At 45.0% G+C, this 17266-nt stretch overlaps 1 protein-coding gene across 1 annotated transcript in view; it reads left to right on the top strand.

Moving 5' to 3' along the window:
* The window catches only part of VEGFC (vascular endothelial growth factor C), a 73897-nt gene extending 57000 nt beyond the window's left edge, over positions 1-16897 (top strand). Inside the window, exons 4-7 of the mRNA XM_084876263.1 lie at positions 5527-5678; positions 9998-10104; positions 11471-11804; positions 16402-16897. Of these exons, the coding sequence (XP_084732389.1) occupies positions 5527-5678; positions 9998-10104; positions 11471-11804; positions 16402-16516 (708 nt within the window). The 3' untranslated portion in view covers positions 16517-16897. The remainder of the gene's footprint in view (positions 1-5526; positions 5679-9997; positions 10105-11470; positions 11805-16401) is intronic.
* The last annotated feature ends 369 nt before the right edge of the window (positions 16898-17266 follow it).

The following is a 17266-nucleotide window of genomic DNA, read 5'->3' as shown; positions in this document are numbered from 1 at the left end:
TTGGCTAATCCAGGACTTTTTCAGCAAGGAAGTTCTACACCTTGTTCTTGAATAGCTGGCCAGATAAGTAGGGTTAGGAACTGTTGCTGTACAACGGTTGCTATGCTGGGTAAACAAGCTATTGTTTCAAAAAATGGCTTGAAATGAAGTTCATTCTTGTTGGTGAGAATTGACTATTAAACTTTCTTATTAAAACATTCCAGTTGATAGCAATGGGGAGCCTCTCAGTTGGAAATGACGGCCACTTCCTTTTTTATTGCAACTTTACAGGACATACTATTGTATTTCATCCCAATTTCCAGCCTTGTTTAAATGCCCTCTGGGTGTAAGTTCTTTTGATCTTCTTTAAAACGAGCAATTCTTTCAACAGGCATATACCGATAGACAGCCTGAGTCTCCATGGTGACTTTCATTAGTACTGGGACCCTAAGTTAATTACAAGTTTGTATCTTACTATTCAAGAACAATTCACTTTGTAGTGTGAAACTGCCTTAAGAAAATCATCATGTTCAAAATATCAAATTATGATTGTCACCATCATCCATCAGTATTGACTAAGTACCCATATATACGTAGAATTATTAGCTAATGCTGAACCTAATGCATGAATCTTGCATTCTATGAGCATAAATCTAAAACAGAAAACACTACAGTATACACATTTGAAGCACAAAATAGTCTGACAATAGTATAAGGATTCTTATTTTATTAAAATATAAAGAATCCATTATTGCCTTAAACACTCTGATGTATGGCTAGAACAGACTCTTTTAAGAGAAAATTATAGTTCCTGCATTGATTCAGGTCTTCATATATGGCCAACGCGTATTTCCATAAGACAGGTAAACCTATGTTCTTGCTCACTAACAGCATTCGTGGTAAACTAGTTAATATTTTGATGATTCTAACATAGAATCATAATACATAGAAAGTTTTCTCTAGTTCACTCCCATTGTTTGTCTGGCTTCTTAAGAATAGCATGGAGGCAAGACTCATGGATTGATAGCTAGACCATCCAGCAAGGCACCTGGTGCTTGGTATCTTCTAGGTTCTCAGTAAACAGTTATTGAGCCCTAACCAGTTTGGCTCAGTGGATAGAGCATCAGCCTATGGACTGAAGGGTCCCAGGTTCGATTGGTCAAGGGCATGTAACTTGGTTGTGGGCAAATCCCCAGTAGGAGGAAGTGTGCACGAAGCAGCTGATGGATGTTTCTCTCTCATCGATGTTTCTAACTATCCCTCTCCCTTCCTCTCTGTAAAAAATCAATAAAATATATTTAAAAAATAAACAGTTATTGAAAACTAAATAAGGAATGATTTTAAATAGAAACTTAATCATTTGTAATCCCTCTACCAAAGATTCAACTCAATCTTGAAGACGAATGGGGAGGATGAGGGGAAATCAAACAGCCCAACTATGAAATCACCAACCAATGATCCCTATTTTAGATAGAAATGGAGGCTCAGGGCCGTTGGGCAGCTTTTCCAAGGCTCAGGAATACCAAACTGCAAATTCGGGGCTCTGCCGACCATCTGCCTGTTCTTGAGATGATGCTCTTGGCTGTTCATACATCTCTAGTGGGGAAGGGAAGCTGCCAGATATTTAAAAATACACTGATTTATTTCAGGAGGGGGATCTGTGAGTTTATAATGTGATTCTAATTAATATTTTTAGTTTAAAAAAGTTTACATTTTTAAGTACATATTATCTGACTCGGGAAAAAGGCACATGGACATTCTTAGTAACGAAGGGATTAAATAGAACTATATGAAATTCACAACTTGTTCTGTAAAGAGAACAAGTTACTGTACTTATTAGAAGTGTAATAGAAATATTTAATCACTTTAAATGGGAAAATGTCAATCAATGAATGCACCTGAAGAACAGTGGGGAATAACGTTGGAGGAGGGAAAAGGGCCCTTCCCTGCACCAAGTCAGCAGAGGACAAATAAGCTAACTCACCCGCAGCACACTCTTAGGTGTTCCCCATTTTTCTGAAAGTGATAAATGAATAAAACTCAATTTTTCTACTTTTTATGTTGTTTAGAGCCATCCTTCCCTGGCCCCTTACATGTTTCCCATACCGAGACACTCTAGAAGGGAGTGGAACTACCTGAGAAACTCAGGTCAAAATTTGAAGGTAGAAGAAGTGTTTCAAGAACATATATTTTTTTAACTTTAATTTTTGACCTATTTATTCCTTTTGATTAAATTGTTTATTCCAGCTGGCCAATTGCCTACTTAGACTCAAACAAGAGGAATGAAACATCAATAACTACAATTTTTTTCTGTTGTTTAATTAGCTAAACCCGTGGTCTGCAAACTGCGGCTTACAAGCCACATGCAGCTCTTTGGCCCCTTGAGTGTGGCTCTTCCACAAAATACCACAGCCTGGGCGAGTCATTTTGAAGAAGTGGCACTAGAAGTTTACATTTAAAAAATTTGGCTCTTCAAAGAAATTTCAGTCATTGTACTGTTGATATTTGACTCCATTGACTAATGAGTTTGCCAACTTGAGCTAAACTATAAGTAGATTTTTCTCCCAATCTATCCTGTAATTTGAAGGCATAAGATTTCTTCAAGTTTAAGAAAAAAAAACAAACTTCCCAAACAGTGATTTTTTTTTAATGCCTCCTTACCTGTCCCTTTTTCCTCTTAGTAGAGGGTCTGCCAACACAGGCCTCCTTTACTCTGAAAGTGTAGAGCCAGTCTTGTTTTTCCTCCTGGACATTTAACTGACCTTCATCTCTCTGGAACATTCCTCACCGCCTGTTCCTGAACACACACACGTGGTACCTTTGGACGGGTCCTGACTGTGGTCATTATCCACTGGGAGAGGTTGAAGTGGCTTGAGGTCACGGGTAACGGTCCCGGGGATCTTTCTTGGGGAGGCACATAGGGTGGCGTCTGGAATGGCCACCACCACTGAGAGCAGGAAGCGTGCCCCTGAGGTCCAGGGATGGGAAAACATCCTTAACTCTTCTACACAGCCCCATCTCAGACCAGGTCTGAGCCTTCCCTCTAACAAGTGCCTTGTGTCACTCGAGACAATGACAGATCCTGCGAGGATTACAAGCACTCTGTCAGGGCAAGTGTCCCCTGTTGCCAGAGCCATCTGAGCCCCTTCCTTCCAGTCCTGTGGGGCCCCTCTTGTCTCTCCATCCTGGCCGCTGTTCCTGCTCTCACACCCTGGCTCTGCCATGCCCTTAGAAAGCCACTCTGGTGCCCAGCTATCCCCGCTCTCGTCTGACAAATTTGATTTCCCAGAGACACTGGAGCCTGTGACCACACATGCCCCTTTGAAGCCCTCCTCTCATTCTGTGCCTTCCCTGGACTTAGAAATACCCGCCTGGTTTCCTACCTGTCACACCTCTTCCCAGCGCACCTGCCTTTGTCCACCCTGAAATGCTCCTGCCCAGCTTTCTGTGGTTAGACATTCTTGGATCTCATCAGGTCATCTTATCGATGCCCAGACATCAGTTCCAATGTTAATGTGGATGATTTTTTAATGGCTCTCCTAAGCTCCAGGCACAAACACCTATCCACCTGCTAGATGTAAAATCCAGGCCTTTGTGAGCTGAGCTGCACACCTCTCAAGTCATTTATGAAAATTAAGTAGGCACCATGTTAAAATGGTTTAGTTTCTCAGCCACTTCATGTTGCCTTTGTCACTCTGGTCATTAATGTAGGGTCTGCAGGTATCATGCAAGTAGAAAAACAGTAACATTGATAGACACCACAGAATTAGCTTTCTTTAAATAGTTAGGCATAGCACAGAGGGTTCCTGCCAGTGTGACGTGTCACCTAACCAAAGGTTCTGCCCAACTGCCCGAACCAATGTCTCTTAGAGAAGAAACTGGTCAAAACTGGAATGCTGGAATACGCGGAGGCGCTGAGTTGAAATTATCAATGGAGAATGGACAGTATTCTGGGGAACATCTAGGATCCTGAGAATATATGTAAATAATTATATTTATGTATATATGATATATAACCTATACAGCACATCTATAACCTATACAGCACTCTATATATAAAGCACATTCGTGCTTCAGCCTATATCATTTTATAACAGTCTCATGAAGTAATTAGTAATGGGTCAATATATTATCTTCATGTTACTAGTTTTTAAAGAAACAAAAAGCTTTGAAAAGTTAGATGGCATTCCCAAGTCCACATAACTTACAAGCGCGGTCGCTATAAAAGTGTCCTGCCTGGGTGTGACCTTGTGCCCATTCCTCCAGAGGCACTCATGCTGAGAAAATAGATGCCATCGGAAATGAATGCATTTCCAGTGAAGAAAACATGCATTTTTTTAATGGAGATATTTCTGCATTTCACTCTTCCAAACTCACTTTAATGCATCTCTCCATAGTATGAGCAACAGGGCAACTAACTCTGCTCCCTCACCCTTCTCAGTGATCTTCAGCTGTTGGTATGAACTTGCAGGGCGGCGCCAGATCACGAGGCTCTGGAGTATGTCATGTCCTTCTCGCTGCCCAGATTGCCATAAAAGTCCCACACACACGTGGTTCCCTGCAGTTGAGTCACTGCATGCTGATCTTATCGAGCAGGCAATGGGCAGGATTTTACTCTGCCATCGGTACTAAAGATCCTTTAGGTTCTGAGAGCCTGAGGAACTTAAATCCGCTGGACTTCACGTAATGTTTCAAAGCACTGATTTGGTAGAAGGAAGAGAACTTGAGTTCTCCACAAACATGGCATGCTGAAGGAGACTTTGTCAAGTTAAATGTTGAAAATCCAACCCACAGTCACATAAAATGCCCTACCTTTCTCTAAGATTAATTTTTTTCCTAATACCTTTGTCAAAACAGCAGAAACAGAGCGTTAGGTGTTAAATCATGAATGTGTTTTGTTTTGTTTTTCTTTTAAACATAATATGTTTATAAGAGATTTCAATACATGTACAACTACCCTGAGGTAGAAATTTGATTTGGAATGAAAACCAGCTTTTCATCTACGTGTTTTTTGTCTATGTATTCAGTTTATATACAGTAGGACTCAGCCAAACGTTTTGAGGTGGCCAATAGCTTTGCTCTTACATCACAATGAAATGGACATTGGTGCCCCTTTCTTACCCCTTAAAACAATCTAGGTCTCTCCAGCCAGTACGGCTCAGTGGTTGAGCATCGTTGACCCATGAACCAGGAGGTCATGGTTTGATTCTTGGTCAGGGCACATGCCCTCTCCCTTCATCTCTGGAATCAATCAATATATATATATAATAATTTAGGTCTCTGAAATAGTTCTTTTCCTTGAGCACATTGGTCTATGACATCTCCACTCTATAATCATTAGTTGATGATCAAAATCCTAATACGCTTTGAAACAGTGACATGCGGTAAGCATAGGGCCTATTGATTAATTGATCAAGGATATGGATGTTATGCAGCACTCTATCTGTTCATGAAGAGTTCATCTCACTCTTTGTGGACTCCAACGTTTGCCATGCCATGCTGTCCGGCATCTATATAATCATTTCTCTTTTTGTCCCTTCTTTGTAGTTGTTTGAAATTACAGTGCCTCTCTCTCAAGGCCCCAAACCAGTCACGGTCAGTTTTGCTAATCACACTTCCTGCCGGTGCATGTCCAAGCTGGATGTTTACAGACAAGTCCACTCGATTATTAGACGCTCCCTGCCAGCAACGCTGCCACAGTGAGTATGAATCAAGTTTTCCTTCTCCGCGTCCTCTCCTCAGGGGAAACTGTGTTCGAGTAACTAGTTTACTAAAAGCCATTTTGTGCAATCTTCTATAGTATTCTTTGCATTGAAATACAAAAGAAGGCAAATGTAATAGTGCACCTGGAAAACGAAATTAAGCTGAAACAGGGAAGCCCACTTGTTAGACACAGCAGCTCACAAAACCAAAGAAGTGTTTCTGTGGAATCACACACCTCCCGCTCATATCCAACTGGCAGAAATGTAGATCCAGAACTCATAAAGTTAGGAGTGCCAACTCACAAAGGATGTTCAAGTAAAACATTTAAGTCTTAATGGGATTTTGGTCCAAAACAAACAAACAAAAATAAATGATCTTATATCTATTAGCTAGGCATGTGGCATAATGGAGAGAAGATGCACTGATGATATTTCAAAAGACGGGGAGGCAGGTTTGAGAAGAGTTAAGTTTTTATGTGTGTAGTTTGAATATTTGCAATATCTGAAGAAATTAAAGCGACCATTCAGCAGGCAGCTGGATGGGGTGGGGGGGAGAGAGGTGGGTAGCTACCAGCGTGTCATTGGCGGTGAGAGCAATTGGAAGAGCTGAACCCAACCAAGGAAAATACAGGACGTAAGCAGAGAAAATAAAACCATGGGAACATCAATATTTAGAAACTGTTGGAGAAGCAGTGGTCTATGCCGGAGGCTGAGAAAGAGAAGGGATGAACACTGAAAGAGGAAAGATATTACAAAATTCAAATGATCTTACAAAAGCCAGCAGAGTTCAAGGACAGAGAAGTGGTGAGAGGATCAACTGTTAGGAAAAGCCCGAGAATGGCAGGGACTGACTCTTTAGCTGAAGGACATGGAGCAAAGATCACCTTGTCATTTACTGATAATCTGGCACATAGAGGGAGGGTGTCTGAGAAAGTAGGAGAGACAACGAGAGAGGAGAGACCGATTCTCAACTGGATCTGAAAATCGGAATCATCCGCGTTCAGTAACTTTCCCCAACATCACACCTGACAAGGAGCTCTTCAGAGATGCAGAACAAGGTTGGAGTCAGTTCATTCCTGTGGGTTTGCAGTCTCGGCTGCATTTTTAACTTATTTAAATTTAAAAATTCAAACACTTATTACAGGACAGCAGAAACAAAAATGACCTATTCCTCCACCCTAATCCAACATTTAACAAACATATCTTTGCTATTTACTTACGATATAACCCACAGGCCCGCGTCACCATTCCTTGTCCCCACGCCCAGGGGAATCCCTCCTCTGAAACTGTTGTTGCCACTCGTGCTCTTCTGTTTTTATGGCAGAGGGGTGGGTTTGATGCGCCACAAGAGGTTACACAGTACAGCTCTGAGTGTGTAACATTTTTTATGTTAAAATGGTGACATTACCTCTTTTCTCTCAGCGATGGTTTTATGGACTTAACCTTACTGATGTCTGCGGGCCTAGGCCTAGTGTGTTCCTGGGTGGGAAAGGGAAGTCAGTATATTTCCCTACGATTCTCAGCATAGACCCTTTTTCCTAGTGATTGCAAACTAATTTGTAAACATGTTGATATGTTCACCCATTAATATTCATAACTTGCAGTTTCAATAGAACTAAAATGCTCTGGAGATGAAGATAAATGAGATATGATGGTGCTAAACCTGTCCACCATGAAATCATTGCCTTTTCTTCTAAAATGACAGTATTTTGGGGAATTGTGTCTCTAATTATTTTCCCATGAGAAGCTTTATATGCTAAGCAGTTGCTACTCACTTTTAGATAACCTTTCTAGGAAATTATGAAAATGTATTTCACCCAAAGGTGTGTTTCTTTCATTAAGTCGTATGTAGCAGAATTTCAAGTTTCAACTTGGAAATATGTGTTCACATTGATAAGTAGTAGTTTTTTATTTTTAATAGCTTCAGAAGTCATATTGTCCCAGAAATTTAAATTTTAAGAGTATTAGAAATTAAAATATTTACTTCACTTTGAGCAAACCATAATCAGCAATATAAAGTTTAAGTGGGCACAGTGTTTGAGACAGAATATAACTGAGTGTTATTCTGAAGGCTGTATATTTATTCAACATAAATGCACAAAAACTGAAGGGTTAATGAAGCCAGATCATATGAAATCTCTATTTAATTCTGTCAGACTTGATTCCTTGCTTTGTATGACATTCCCAGAAACATATTTCTACAGTTATGCCTACATTTGTTTCTACACTCAGTCCATACTTTCGAGTTTCTATTTTTTAAGATGTTGGAATATTATAGAGAAAACTATGTTTTCCCTGACTATATGCTAGGAAATTGTTTTTTTGTTTTTGTACCCACTTGGGGTGAACAGTTGTGTATCTGTTTTTAAACCTAAGCACAGACACAGTAACACATGTGCCTGCAGCTGGAAATCTCGCCATTTACTAGTCTCTCTTGGGGTAGTGATCTGGATTATTCTGACACCTCTTGGTGCCACTTAAATAGCGTAGGTAGGTATTTTGTCACTTTTCCAACTGTGACTAAAAACAAATATAGTTGACATTGCAACCACAGACATGCAAACACACACACACACCCCATACATGGGAGAAGGGAAGTTGTGTGTGTGAAAGGTTGTATATTATATTCACACATATATATTTGTATATGTGCATTACTTACATTAATATATATATATATATATATATATATATATATATAATTGAAATGCAATTGCTGAAAACAATATCACATGCACTCTACTCATTTCTATTTTATTACATGCCATTCTTTTACATTAAAAAATGCATTTCCCCAAGTCATGTCGTTAATTTTATGACCCACGACCGGCTTACAACTACCAGCTGGGAACACGGTGGCTGAGGTCATGACAGCTTCAGGCACACGTTGGCAAGTTCTAGCTGCGACCCCACAGCACTGTGCCACTTAAACCCGTCAACACTGAGGCAACATGGCCATCATAGATTGATTTGCACTTACAGAAGAGTGATCTGAGCTTGGTTCAACCAGGATTAAAATTGCGTTGCTGTTATATAAACATAACTGCTGTCTTATCTGATGGAGGAACACTCAAGTTTTTAATAAAGAGATAAATAAAAACAACAACGAGCCGAAATTGGTTTGGCTCAGTGGATAGAGCGTCAGCCTGCAGACTGAAAGGTCCCAGGTTTGATTCCGGTCAAGGGCATGTACCTTGGTTTTGCAGCTGATCAGTGATTCTCTCTCATCGATGTTTCTAACTCTGTATCTCTCTCTTTTCCTCTCTGTAAAAAAATCAATAAAATATATTTTTAAAAAAACAATGATACTGTTTTAGAAAATGGATAAGCACTGTCTAACTTTTACGTGCATCAATATATGCTTGTGATTAGCTTACAAAATAGCAACAAAAATACATAATGAGCAGAGACTTGCTCTCGGGAATACCTGAAACTATTAAGAAGGTGTAACATTCTCCAGGAAGCAGTGTTAAGTGAAAAATCAAGGTTTGGAATCCACGGGAGGATATCATCTGTGTAAGAGAATGAGATAAAATATAAGCATGCATGCATATATATATACATACATGTATACACACCTACCTACTTCCTTCCTTTTATTTGCAAAAGGAAACTCCAAAGTCATAAAAGCTAAGAATAATAACTTCATGCTGGTTAACTTTCAGCAAAACAAACAAGATGGAAGGAGGGGAAGGAGGACGAACACCACAAAACCCACGGTTGCGGCTGCCTCTGTGGTGGGGAATAGAGTGGAATTTTGCACGAATGGACCTTGACGGTGTGGGCATCGGTGCTTCCGGAAGCAGTCAGCCAGGCCTGGCAACAGAATGCTTCCTGGGGGCTTGTTAGCAAAGGCCAAGGCTGCAGCCACTCCCATGGCTATCCACGGGGGACCAATAAAATCAATAATAATAATCTTTACATGGACCCTGTGTAGCCTCCACAGACAAAAGAGCAGAACGTCATGGCCTGTCCTGTTGTTTAGTGGAAGGGCCATTTGGAGGAAGAGGCTTTGTCCCATGTTTGCACACGTGAGAGCGCTATGCGATGGTGCAGACCAGGGTATGACCTTAAAGAGAGGGAAGCCTGGAGGGAGTCAAACCCGCCCCCTCACTGTGGTCCCCTCCGGGGCGGGAATGCCACAGCCCCTGCGGGTGGGGGCGGTACGGAGGGCACGTCCACGTCATTCCCTATGCCCTGGCATCACTGTGGAGCGCTCTTACACGCATGTGTTGACGGGATACTTAGGCTAGGAATGCGATGGCCCTGTCTCTGTTCCCGTGATGCTAATGCCGCCCGGTCTCTGTCTCCCCCAGGTGCCAGGCTGACAACCAGACCTGCCCCGCCAACCACACGTGGAGCAGCCACGTCTGCAGGTGCCTGGCTCCGCACGACTTCCTGTTCGCCGCCGAAGCGGGAGACGGTAAGGGCGCGGTGGCTGGTGACTGGGTGCCGGGCTCTGCGTGGTAGGCACACACTTTCCCATCAGTCCCACACGCACCAGGCTCAGGTCCTGAGAGCCTGCACCAGCTCGCTAACGACAGGCCCTCGCTTGCCTCCCGTTGGGGTTGCCCTGACCGCTCCTCCACAGGAACACCCATGTCTGTGCACTGACCGCTCCGACTCAGGAGCACCAATGTCTGTGCCCTCACCGCTCCTCCACAGGAACACCCATGTCTGTTCCCTGACCGCTCCTCCACAGGAACACCCATGTCTGTTCCCTGACCGCTCCTCCACAGGAACACCCATGTCTGTTCCCTGACCCTTCCGACTCAGGAGCACCCATGTCTGTGCCCTCACCGCTCCTACACAGGAGCACCCATGTCTGTGCCCTCACCGCTCCTACACAGGAGCACCCATGTCTATGCCCTGACCGCTTCTACACAGGGACACCCATGTCTGTGCCCTGACCGCTTCTACACAGGGACACCCATGTCTGTGCCCTGACCGCTTCTACACAGGAACACCCATGTCTGTGCCCTGACCGCTTCTACACAGGGACACCCATGTCTGTGCACTGACCGCTCCTACACAGGAACACCCATGTCTGTGCCCTGACCGCTTCTACACAGGGACACCCATGTCTGTTCCCTGACCGCTCCTCCACAGGAACACCCATGTCTGTTCCCTGACCCTTCCGACTCAGGAACACCCATGTCTGTGCCCTGACCGCTTCTACACAGGGACACCCATGTCTGTGCCCTGACCGCTCCGACTCAGGAGCACCCATGTCTGTGCCCTCACCGCTCCTACACAGGAGCACCCATGTCTGTGCCCTCACCGCTCCTACACAGGAGCACCCATGTCTATGCCCTGACCGCTTCTACACAGGGACACCCATGTCTGTGCCCTGACCGCTTCTACACAGGGACACCCATGTCTGTGCCCTGACCGCTTCTACACAGGAACACCCATGTCTGTGCCCTGACCGCTTCTACACAGGGACACCCATGTCTGTGCCCTGACCGCTCCTACACAGGAACACCCATGTCTGTGCCCTGACCGCTTCTACACAGGGACACCCATGTCTGTGCACTGACCGCTCCTACACAGGAACACCCATGTCCCCATGTCCATGCCCTGACCGCTTCTACACGGTAACACCCATATCTGTGCCCTCACTTCTCCTCCACAGGAACACCCATGTGTGTGCACTGACCTCTCCCACACAGGAACACCCATGTCTGTGCACAGCCCTGTGATGGACATGCCAGGGAAGATGCTTTTACTGCTTCACTCCCCCCCAGCCAGAGTGAGGTGCAGTAACCATGTCCCGCCCGCTTGTCTAGACACGGCTGACGGCTTCCACGACGTCTGTGGCCCCAACAAGGAGCTGGACGAGGAGACGTGCCAGTGCGTGTGCAGAGGGGGGCTGCGGCCTGCCAGCTGCGGGCCGCACCGGGAGCTGGACAGGGACTCGTGCCAGTGCGTGTGCAGAAACAAGCTCTCGCCCGGTGCGTGCGGGCCCCACCGGGAGTTCGACGAGAGCATGTGCCAGTGCGTGTGCAGGAGGGCCTGCCCGAGGAGCCAGCCCCTCAACCCGGCCCGGTGCGCCTGCGAGTGCACAGAGAGCCCCCAGAAGTGCTTCCTCAAGGGGAAGAAGTTCCAGCCTCAGACGTGCAGGTGAGCGGTCCCCGTGAGCCATGGGTGTTCCTCTTCCTGAGAATGTTTTCTCCGCTGAACGCAGTGTTCTCAGCACTCACAGCAGCTGCGGTGGCTAGTGCGGAACCAGTACATTCTGGAAGAGTCGTTCTGGGAGTTTCCAACCAATGCCACACTTTCAAGGCCAGAAAGGAGGCCTGGGACTGCACACCAGATCCAAGTTCAGTGCACGGAGTCCTTGTCCCAGAAGCTGAGGTGATGGCTCTCCACCCGAGCTGGACCGGTGCATAGGGCAGTTATTTTCCAGATGCAGCCAGGCCCTGGCTGGTGTCCTCAGTGGTTAGAGTATCGGCTGCTGCACCAAAGAGTCTTGGGTTTGATTCCCAGTCAAGGGCATGCACTTGGGTTGCAGGTTTGATCCCTGGCTTCCTAGGTGCATGTGTAGGAGACAACCCGTATATGTGTCTCTCTCACATCAATGCTTCTCCCTCCATCCTTCCCTACTTCCCTTTTTCCTTCCCCTCCCTCCCTCCCTCCCTCCCTCCATCCTTCCCTCCCTTCCTCCCTCCATCTCTCACTACCTCCCTTCCACTCTCTTTAAAAATCAGTAGAAAAAAATGTCCTCGGGTGCGGATTAAAAACAACAAAAAACATACAATTGGGCATGCACACCTGCCTCCACCACAATTATGATTCCATCAGATGTGACTTAAGACAACTGTTCTAAGTGCAGAAAATAGCATCTAAAACTGACAAAGGACAAGACATTGAGAATTACTGTAGAATTGTATCTAGGCATAAAAATAGTGAAGCTAAGTGTTTAATGGAATTAGAGAAGTAAATTAATATGCTGTTAGAGGTTACTCAAGACTCCTTCCTTAAATCTGCTCCCTCTTCACACACACAAAAAATAAATAAATAAAAAATAAAAAAAAAAATGAGGCTTTTGGACCCGAATCTTGTCGGTGTGAGTTCTGAATGTGGTCCTCTCTGTCCTGAGAATAAGGTGGCCGGCTACTGAAGCCAGATTCGATGTTCGACATGTTGTCCCTGTTCCTTCAGCATTGCTTCACCCATCATGCCTCTCTCTTCCTGACCTTTACACCTGAACTCTGTTGTCCTTTCTGCTCAGGTTATGAAAGCTCCCAAATGCCTTCTATCTTCTCAGCGTGTCGTGTGCAGAGATCATGTTAGCCACCGAGACCTGTCCTCCTTGCCAGAGATGCTTAAGGCTAGGTCTTCCCTATTCGGGTCCACCTCTTTCTTTTATTAAAACTTGAATTAGCCGAAGCCTGTTTGGCCCAGTGGTAGAGCGTCAGTCTGCAGACTGAAAGGTTCCAGGTTTGATTCCGGTCAAGGGCATGTACATTGGTTGCGGGCACATCCCCAGTAGGGGGTGTGTAAGAGGCAGCTGGTCGATGTTTCTCTCTTTGACATTTCTAGCTCTCTGTCTCTCTCCCTTCCTCCTCTCTGTGAAATATCAATAAAATATTTTTTTAAAAAAACTTGAATTATTACATTTATTGGTGTGATATTGGTTAATAATATCATATAGGTTTCAAGTGTATAACATGTCACCTGTATATTGCATTGTGTGCTCATAACCCATCGTCTCATCTCTTGCCATCGCTATATATTTTACCCACCCCTCCACCCCCCAGCCTCTCTAACCACACAGTCACCTCTTTCATCTCTGGATTTTCTTTTTTTATTTTTTTCAATATATTTTTATTGATTTCGGAGAGGAAGGAAGACAGAGAGAGAGATAGAAACATCAGTGATGAGCTAGAATTATTAATCAGCTGCCTCCTGCATGCCCCACACCGGGGATCGAGCCCGCAACCCAGGCATGTGCCCTGACCGGGAATTGAACCGTGACCTCCTGGTTCATAGATTGATGCTCAACCACTGAGCCAAGCCGGCTGGGCCATCTCTGAATTTTCAACCAACTAATGGGGTTTGTGCCCTAGAATTCCATATAGGTTTCTGTTTAAGGTATCAGTACACTCTTGGTTGCCAGATGCACTGGACAGTTCGGTCTTTCTGGAAGTGGCCCTTCTGTAGCTTTTCTTTACGCTCTCTTTCTTCTTTGGCTGACATTGCATTGCCCTTTCCTGGCATCTCTGAGTTTCAGATGTTTGCTCTTCATCACCTTCAGTGCTTCTCTTCTCCTCTTTCATCCACTCTTCCCAGACGGCGCTGACGCCCTTTCGGGGATGGCTGTGCACAGACTCGACGCTCTCATCCCATCTATTCACAGTCGCGTCTCTGCATTGATGTTCATCATTATCTCTTCCTCAGTAAATGCAGTGTCCATCTTTTTGTTCTCAAAGGCTCTGTGCTCTCATTTTCTGTTATATTTGAAGATTGGTCTACACTAGCATTTTAGCTGCTGCATAAGAAGATTCAGTGAATCTACAGATACAATTGATGACATATTTTTTCATTATTGTTTCAGAATACCTTACTGGAACCATTTTTTTCTCTTTAGAATATTTTAAGCAATAACTATATTGAAATTTTACTACTTGCATATCTCTATTCAAGTTACCAGGGTATTTTAAAAATGAAGAATATAGATATCAAATCTTATGGAACCATTTTGTATAGTGAGTCTTCTAAGCGAACCTAATTAGTATGTATTGAAAAAGCTGAAATTTGTATGTTTATAAAGTCTAACCTGTAACCATATTTTTTTCTCCAGAATTCTTATAAGTTAGAAGAGATTTATATCATTGTATTTCTCTTAATAGTGTACATGCTTCCCGAAGATTTTTATTTACTGAAACTCTTCCTATGTTCACTTTTCTAGGGGTGTAATTCCAGGTTTCATGTATATATTGAAGAAAAAAAAATAATAATTTATATTGTGAAAATATTTACACCCACTTTCTCTTAATATTTATTCCCGAAGTATGGTGGGCAGCATATGCATGCTTTGGTCCACTGCCTTGTTCAGTAACTTGCATTGCTCATTGAGAATTCTGTCTTTTTCAGTTGAAGAACAACAGTGGTCTTAGGAAATTGCATTTGTATTTAGAAGTTTAGGAACCACATTTTAACTGGATGTGCCTCCTTTGCTAAAGCACAAGAGGTGCAGCAATCGCATCAGCATCACATGTGGAGTGTTCTGCAGTGCACAGTGATTTCCATGGCAGGCCATTTGCATTCTTCCCTGGACACCCATCCCCATTCCCATGTGTTAAGCAAACTCATATGCCAAAAAAAAACCAAAACAACATCTTCAAAGGCCTCTCTATTCCTCAGAGCAACAGGGCTCGGGATGGGATTAGTTGTTGGATCATTAATTTTTTCACCACTGCTGGAAACTGGAAGTTTAGGGGTGACAGAGAGGGGCCCCCCGGGGAAACTGTCCCTCCCTTTGTACATGGAGCCGAGGTGGGAAGCGGGGGCAAGGGGGGTGAGCCCCCACCATGCTGGCAGCTGCAGGTCCGGCAGGTGGGAGTGAGGGTGGGGCTGCCCTGAGGACCACAGTCCTGCCTGCAGATGGTGGGGTTGGGTCCCTTCAAAGCTCTGGTTCCCCGAAAGCCTCATGCTGATGTGGTCACCCTGAATCAGCATTCCCAGAACAGTCACTTCCAACACTTCCGCTTCATCTACAAAGCAGACAGCACTTCAAAACACCCTGCTGGCCGTGTCCCATTTGTTACATCAGCACCGAGACACACTGATGCTGTGTGTCGGGGGCGGGGGGGGGGGGGCATTCCTCTCAAACTGTGTGATTGTAAGCACAAACTGACAATGTACGAACCTCTAAACCTGATGTTATGACAAATAAGTAACTTCGTTCTCATTTAAAATTTAGAAAAACACAAAAGGTGTTTGTAGCATAACGGATTCCTCCCCTTGGTCTTTTATGTATTTATTTATTTCAAGTATTTTTTATTGTTGATAGTATTACAGATATCTCCTATCCCCTCCTTTGCCCCCCTCCTCCTAGCTCCTACCTATGCCCCAGGTCTTCACCACCCTATTGCACATGCCCATGGCTATGCATATCCTATATAATAAAAGGCTAATATGCAAATCGACTGAACGGCGGAATGACCGGTCGCTATGATGCTCACTGACCAGAAGGGGGCAGATGCTCAACACAGGAGCTGCCTCCTGGTGGTCAGTGCACTGCCCCCGGGGGAGCGCCGCTCAGCCAGAAGCCAGGCTCACGGCTGGCAAGTGCAGTGGTAGTGGTGGGAGCCTCTCTCATCTCCATGGCAGCTCTAAGGATATCCAGGGGAGCGGGCCCAAGCCATCCGTCAGACATCCCCTGAGGGCTCCCAGACTGCGAGAGTTGCAGGCCAGGCTGAGGAACCCCCACTTGAGTGCATAAATCTTCCCCCAACCCCACATCGAGGCATGTCAGTCTTCTGTTCCATGCCTCCCTGCTTAGGGTCTTACTTTGTTGCTCCATTCATTTTGCTCATTCCATTCCACAGCTGAGATCATGTGATATTTGCCTGTCTCAGTTTGGCCTCTTTCACTCAGGATCACATTTCCCAGGCCCCTCCGTGCAGAGCTGTGCGGCTGTGAGCCGGAGGGCTCTCCCTCCTCGTATGATGGTCTCTAACGGAAGTGTGTGTCTGTCTGTCTGTCTCCCCAGCTGTTACCGGCGGCCGTGCACGAACCGGCCGCGGGGCTGCGAGCCGGGCCTGGCGTTCAGCGAGGAGGTGTGCCGCTGTGTGCCCGCGTACTGGAAGAGGCCGCATGGCAACTGAGTGGGCAGCCCCCCGGTACCCGCTCCCCCCGTGGAGGACTGTGCTCCCCCTAGAGACTGTCTGCGGACAGAGCGTGTGGGGCCGCGGCGACAGGGACAGCGTCTGTGGGTGTTTCCCGGGCCACGCGGACAGCGTCACGGACACGGGCCCCAGCTCACCTGCAAAGACCTCTCAGAAACACTGGTTTTCCGCCAAGGACCGAGTAGCCGAGGTTTTCCTGTTGTGATTTAAAAAAAAAAAAATGACTATATAATTTATTTCCACTAAAAATATTGTTTCTGCATCCATGTGTATAGCAATAACAATTGGTAAAGCTCACTGTGACCAATATTTTTATATCATGCAAAATACGTTTAAAATAAAACGAGAATTGTATTATAAGCAGCTGAGCTCGGTCTGTTTACCATCTTCCGTTGTAAGTAGGATTGGATATTATGGACCATTCACCCCCCTCCACCCCCACCCTCTTTCTTTTTCTCTAGCCAGATGGCAGACTGGGCTTGGGACAAAGCCTGAGCCTACCAGAGAAACGTCCACACGGTAACAGTTGCTATTACATTTCAATTGATCTCAGCATTTTCACGATGATAAACATTTTAGCACGTGATGCTCTTGAATTTATAACCAAATGAATCCATAGAGAACATACCTTCTAGCAAAGCAGTCTGCCTAGCATGTCCATGTGATGGCATTGGTCCGGGCACCAGGCCCTTGGACCCCTAGCTCTGGGGGTGAGCTCTCTCTGCATCT

This window comes from Pipistrellus hanaki, assembly GCF_964339955.1.
Source record: "Pipistrellus hanaki genome assembly, chromosome: 3".
Lineage (NCBI taxonomy): Eukaryota > Metazoa > Chordata > Mammalia > Chiroptera > Vespertilionidae > Pipistrellus > Pipistrellus hanaki.
This window is presented reverse-complemented; position numbering and strand designations above follow the sequence as displayed.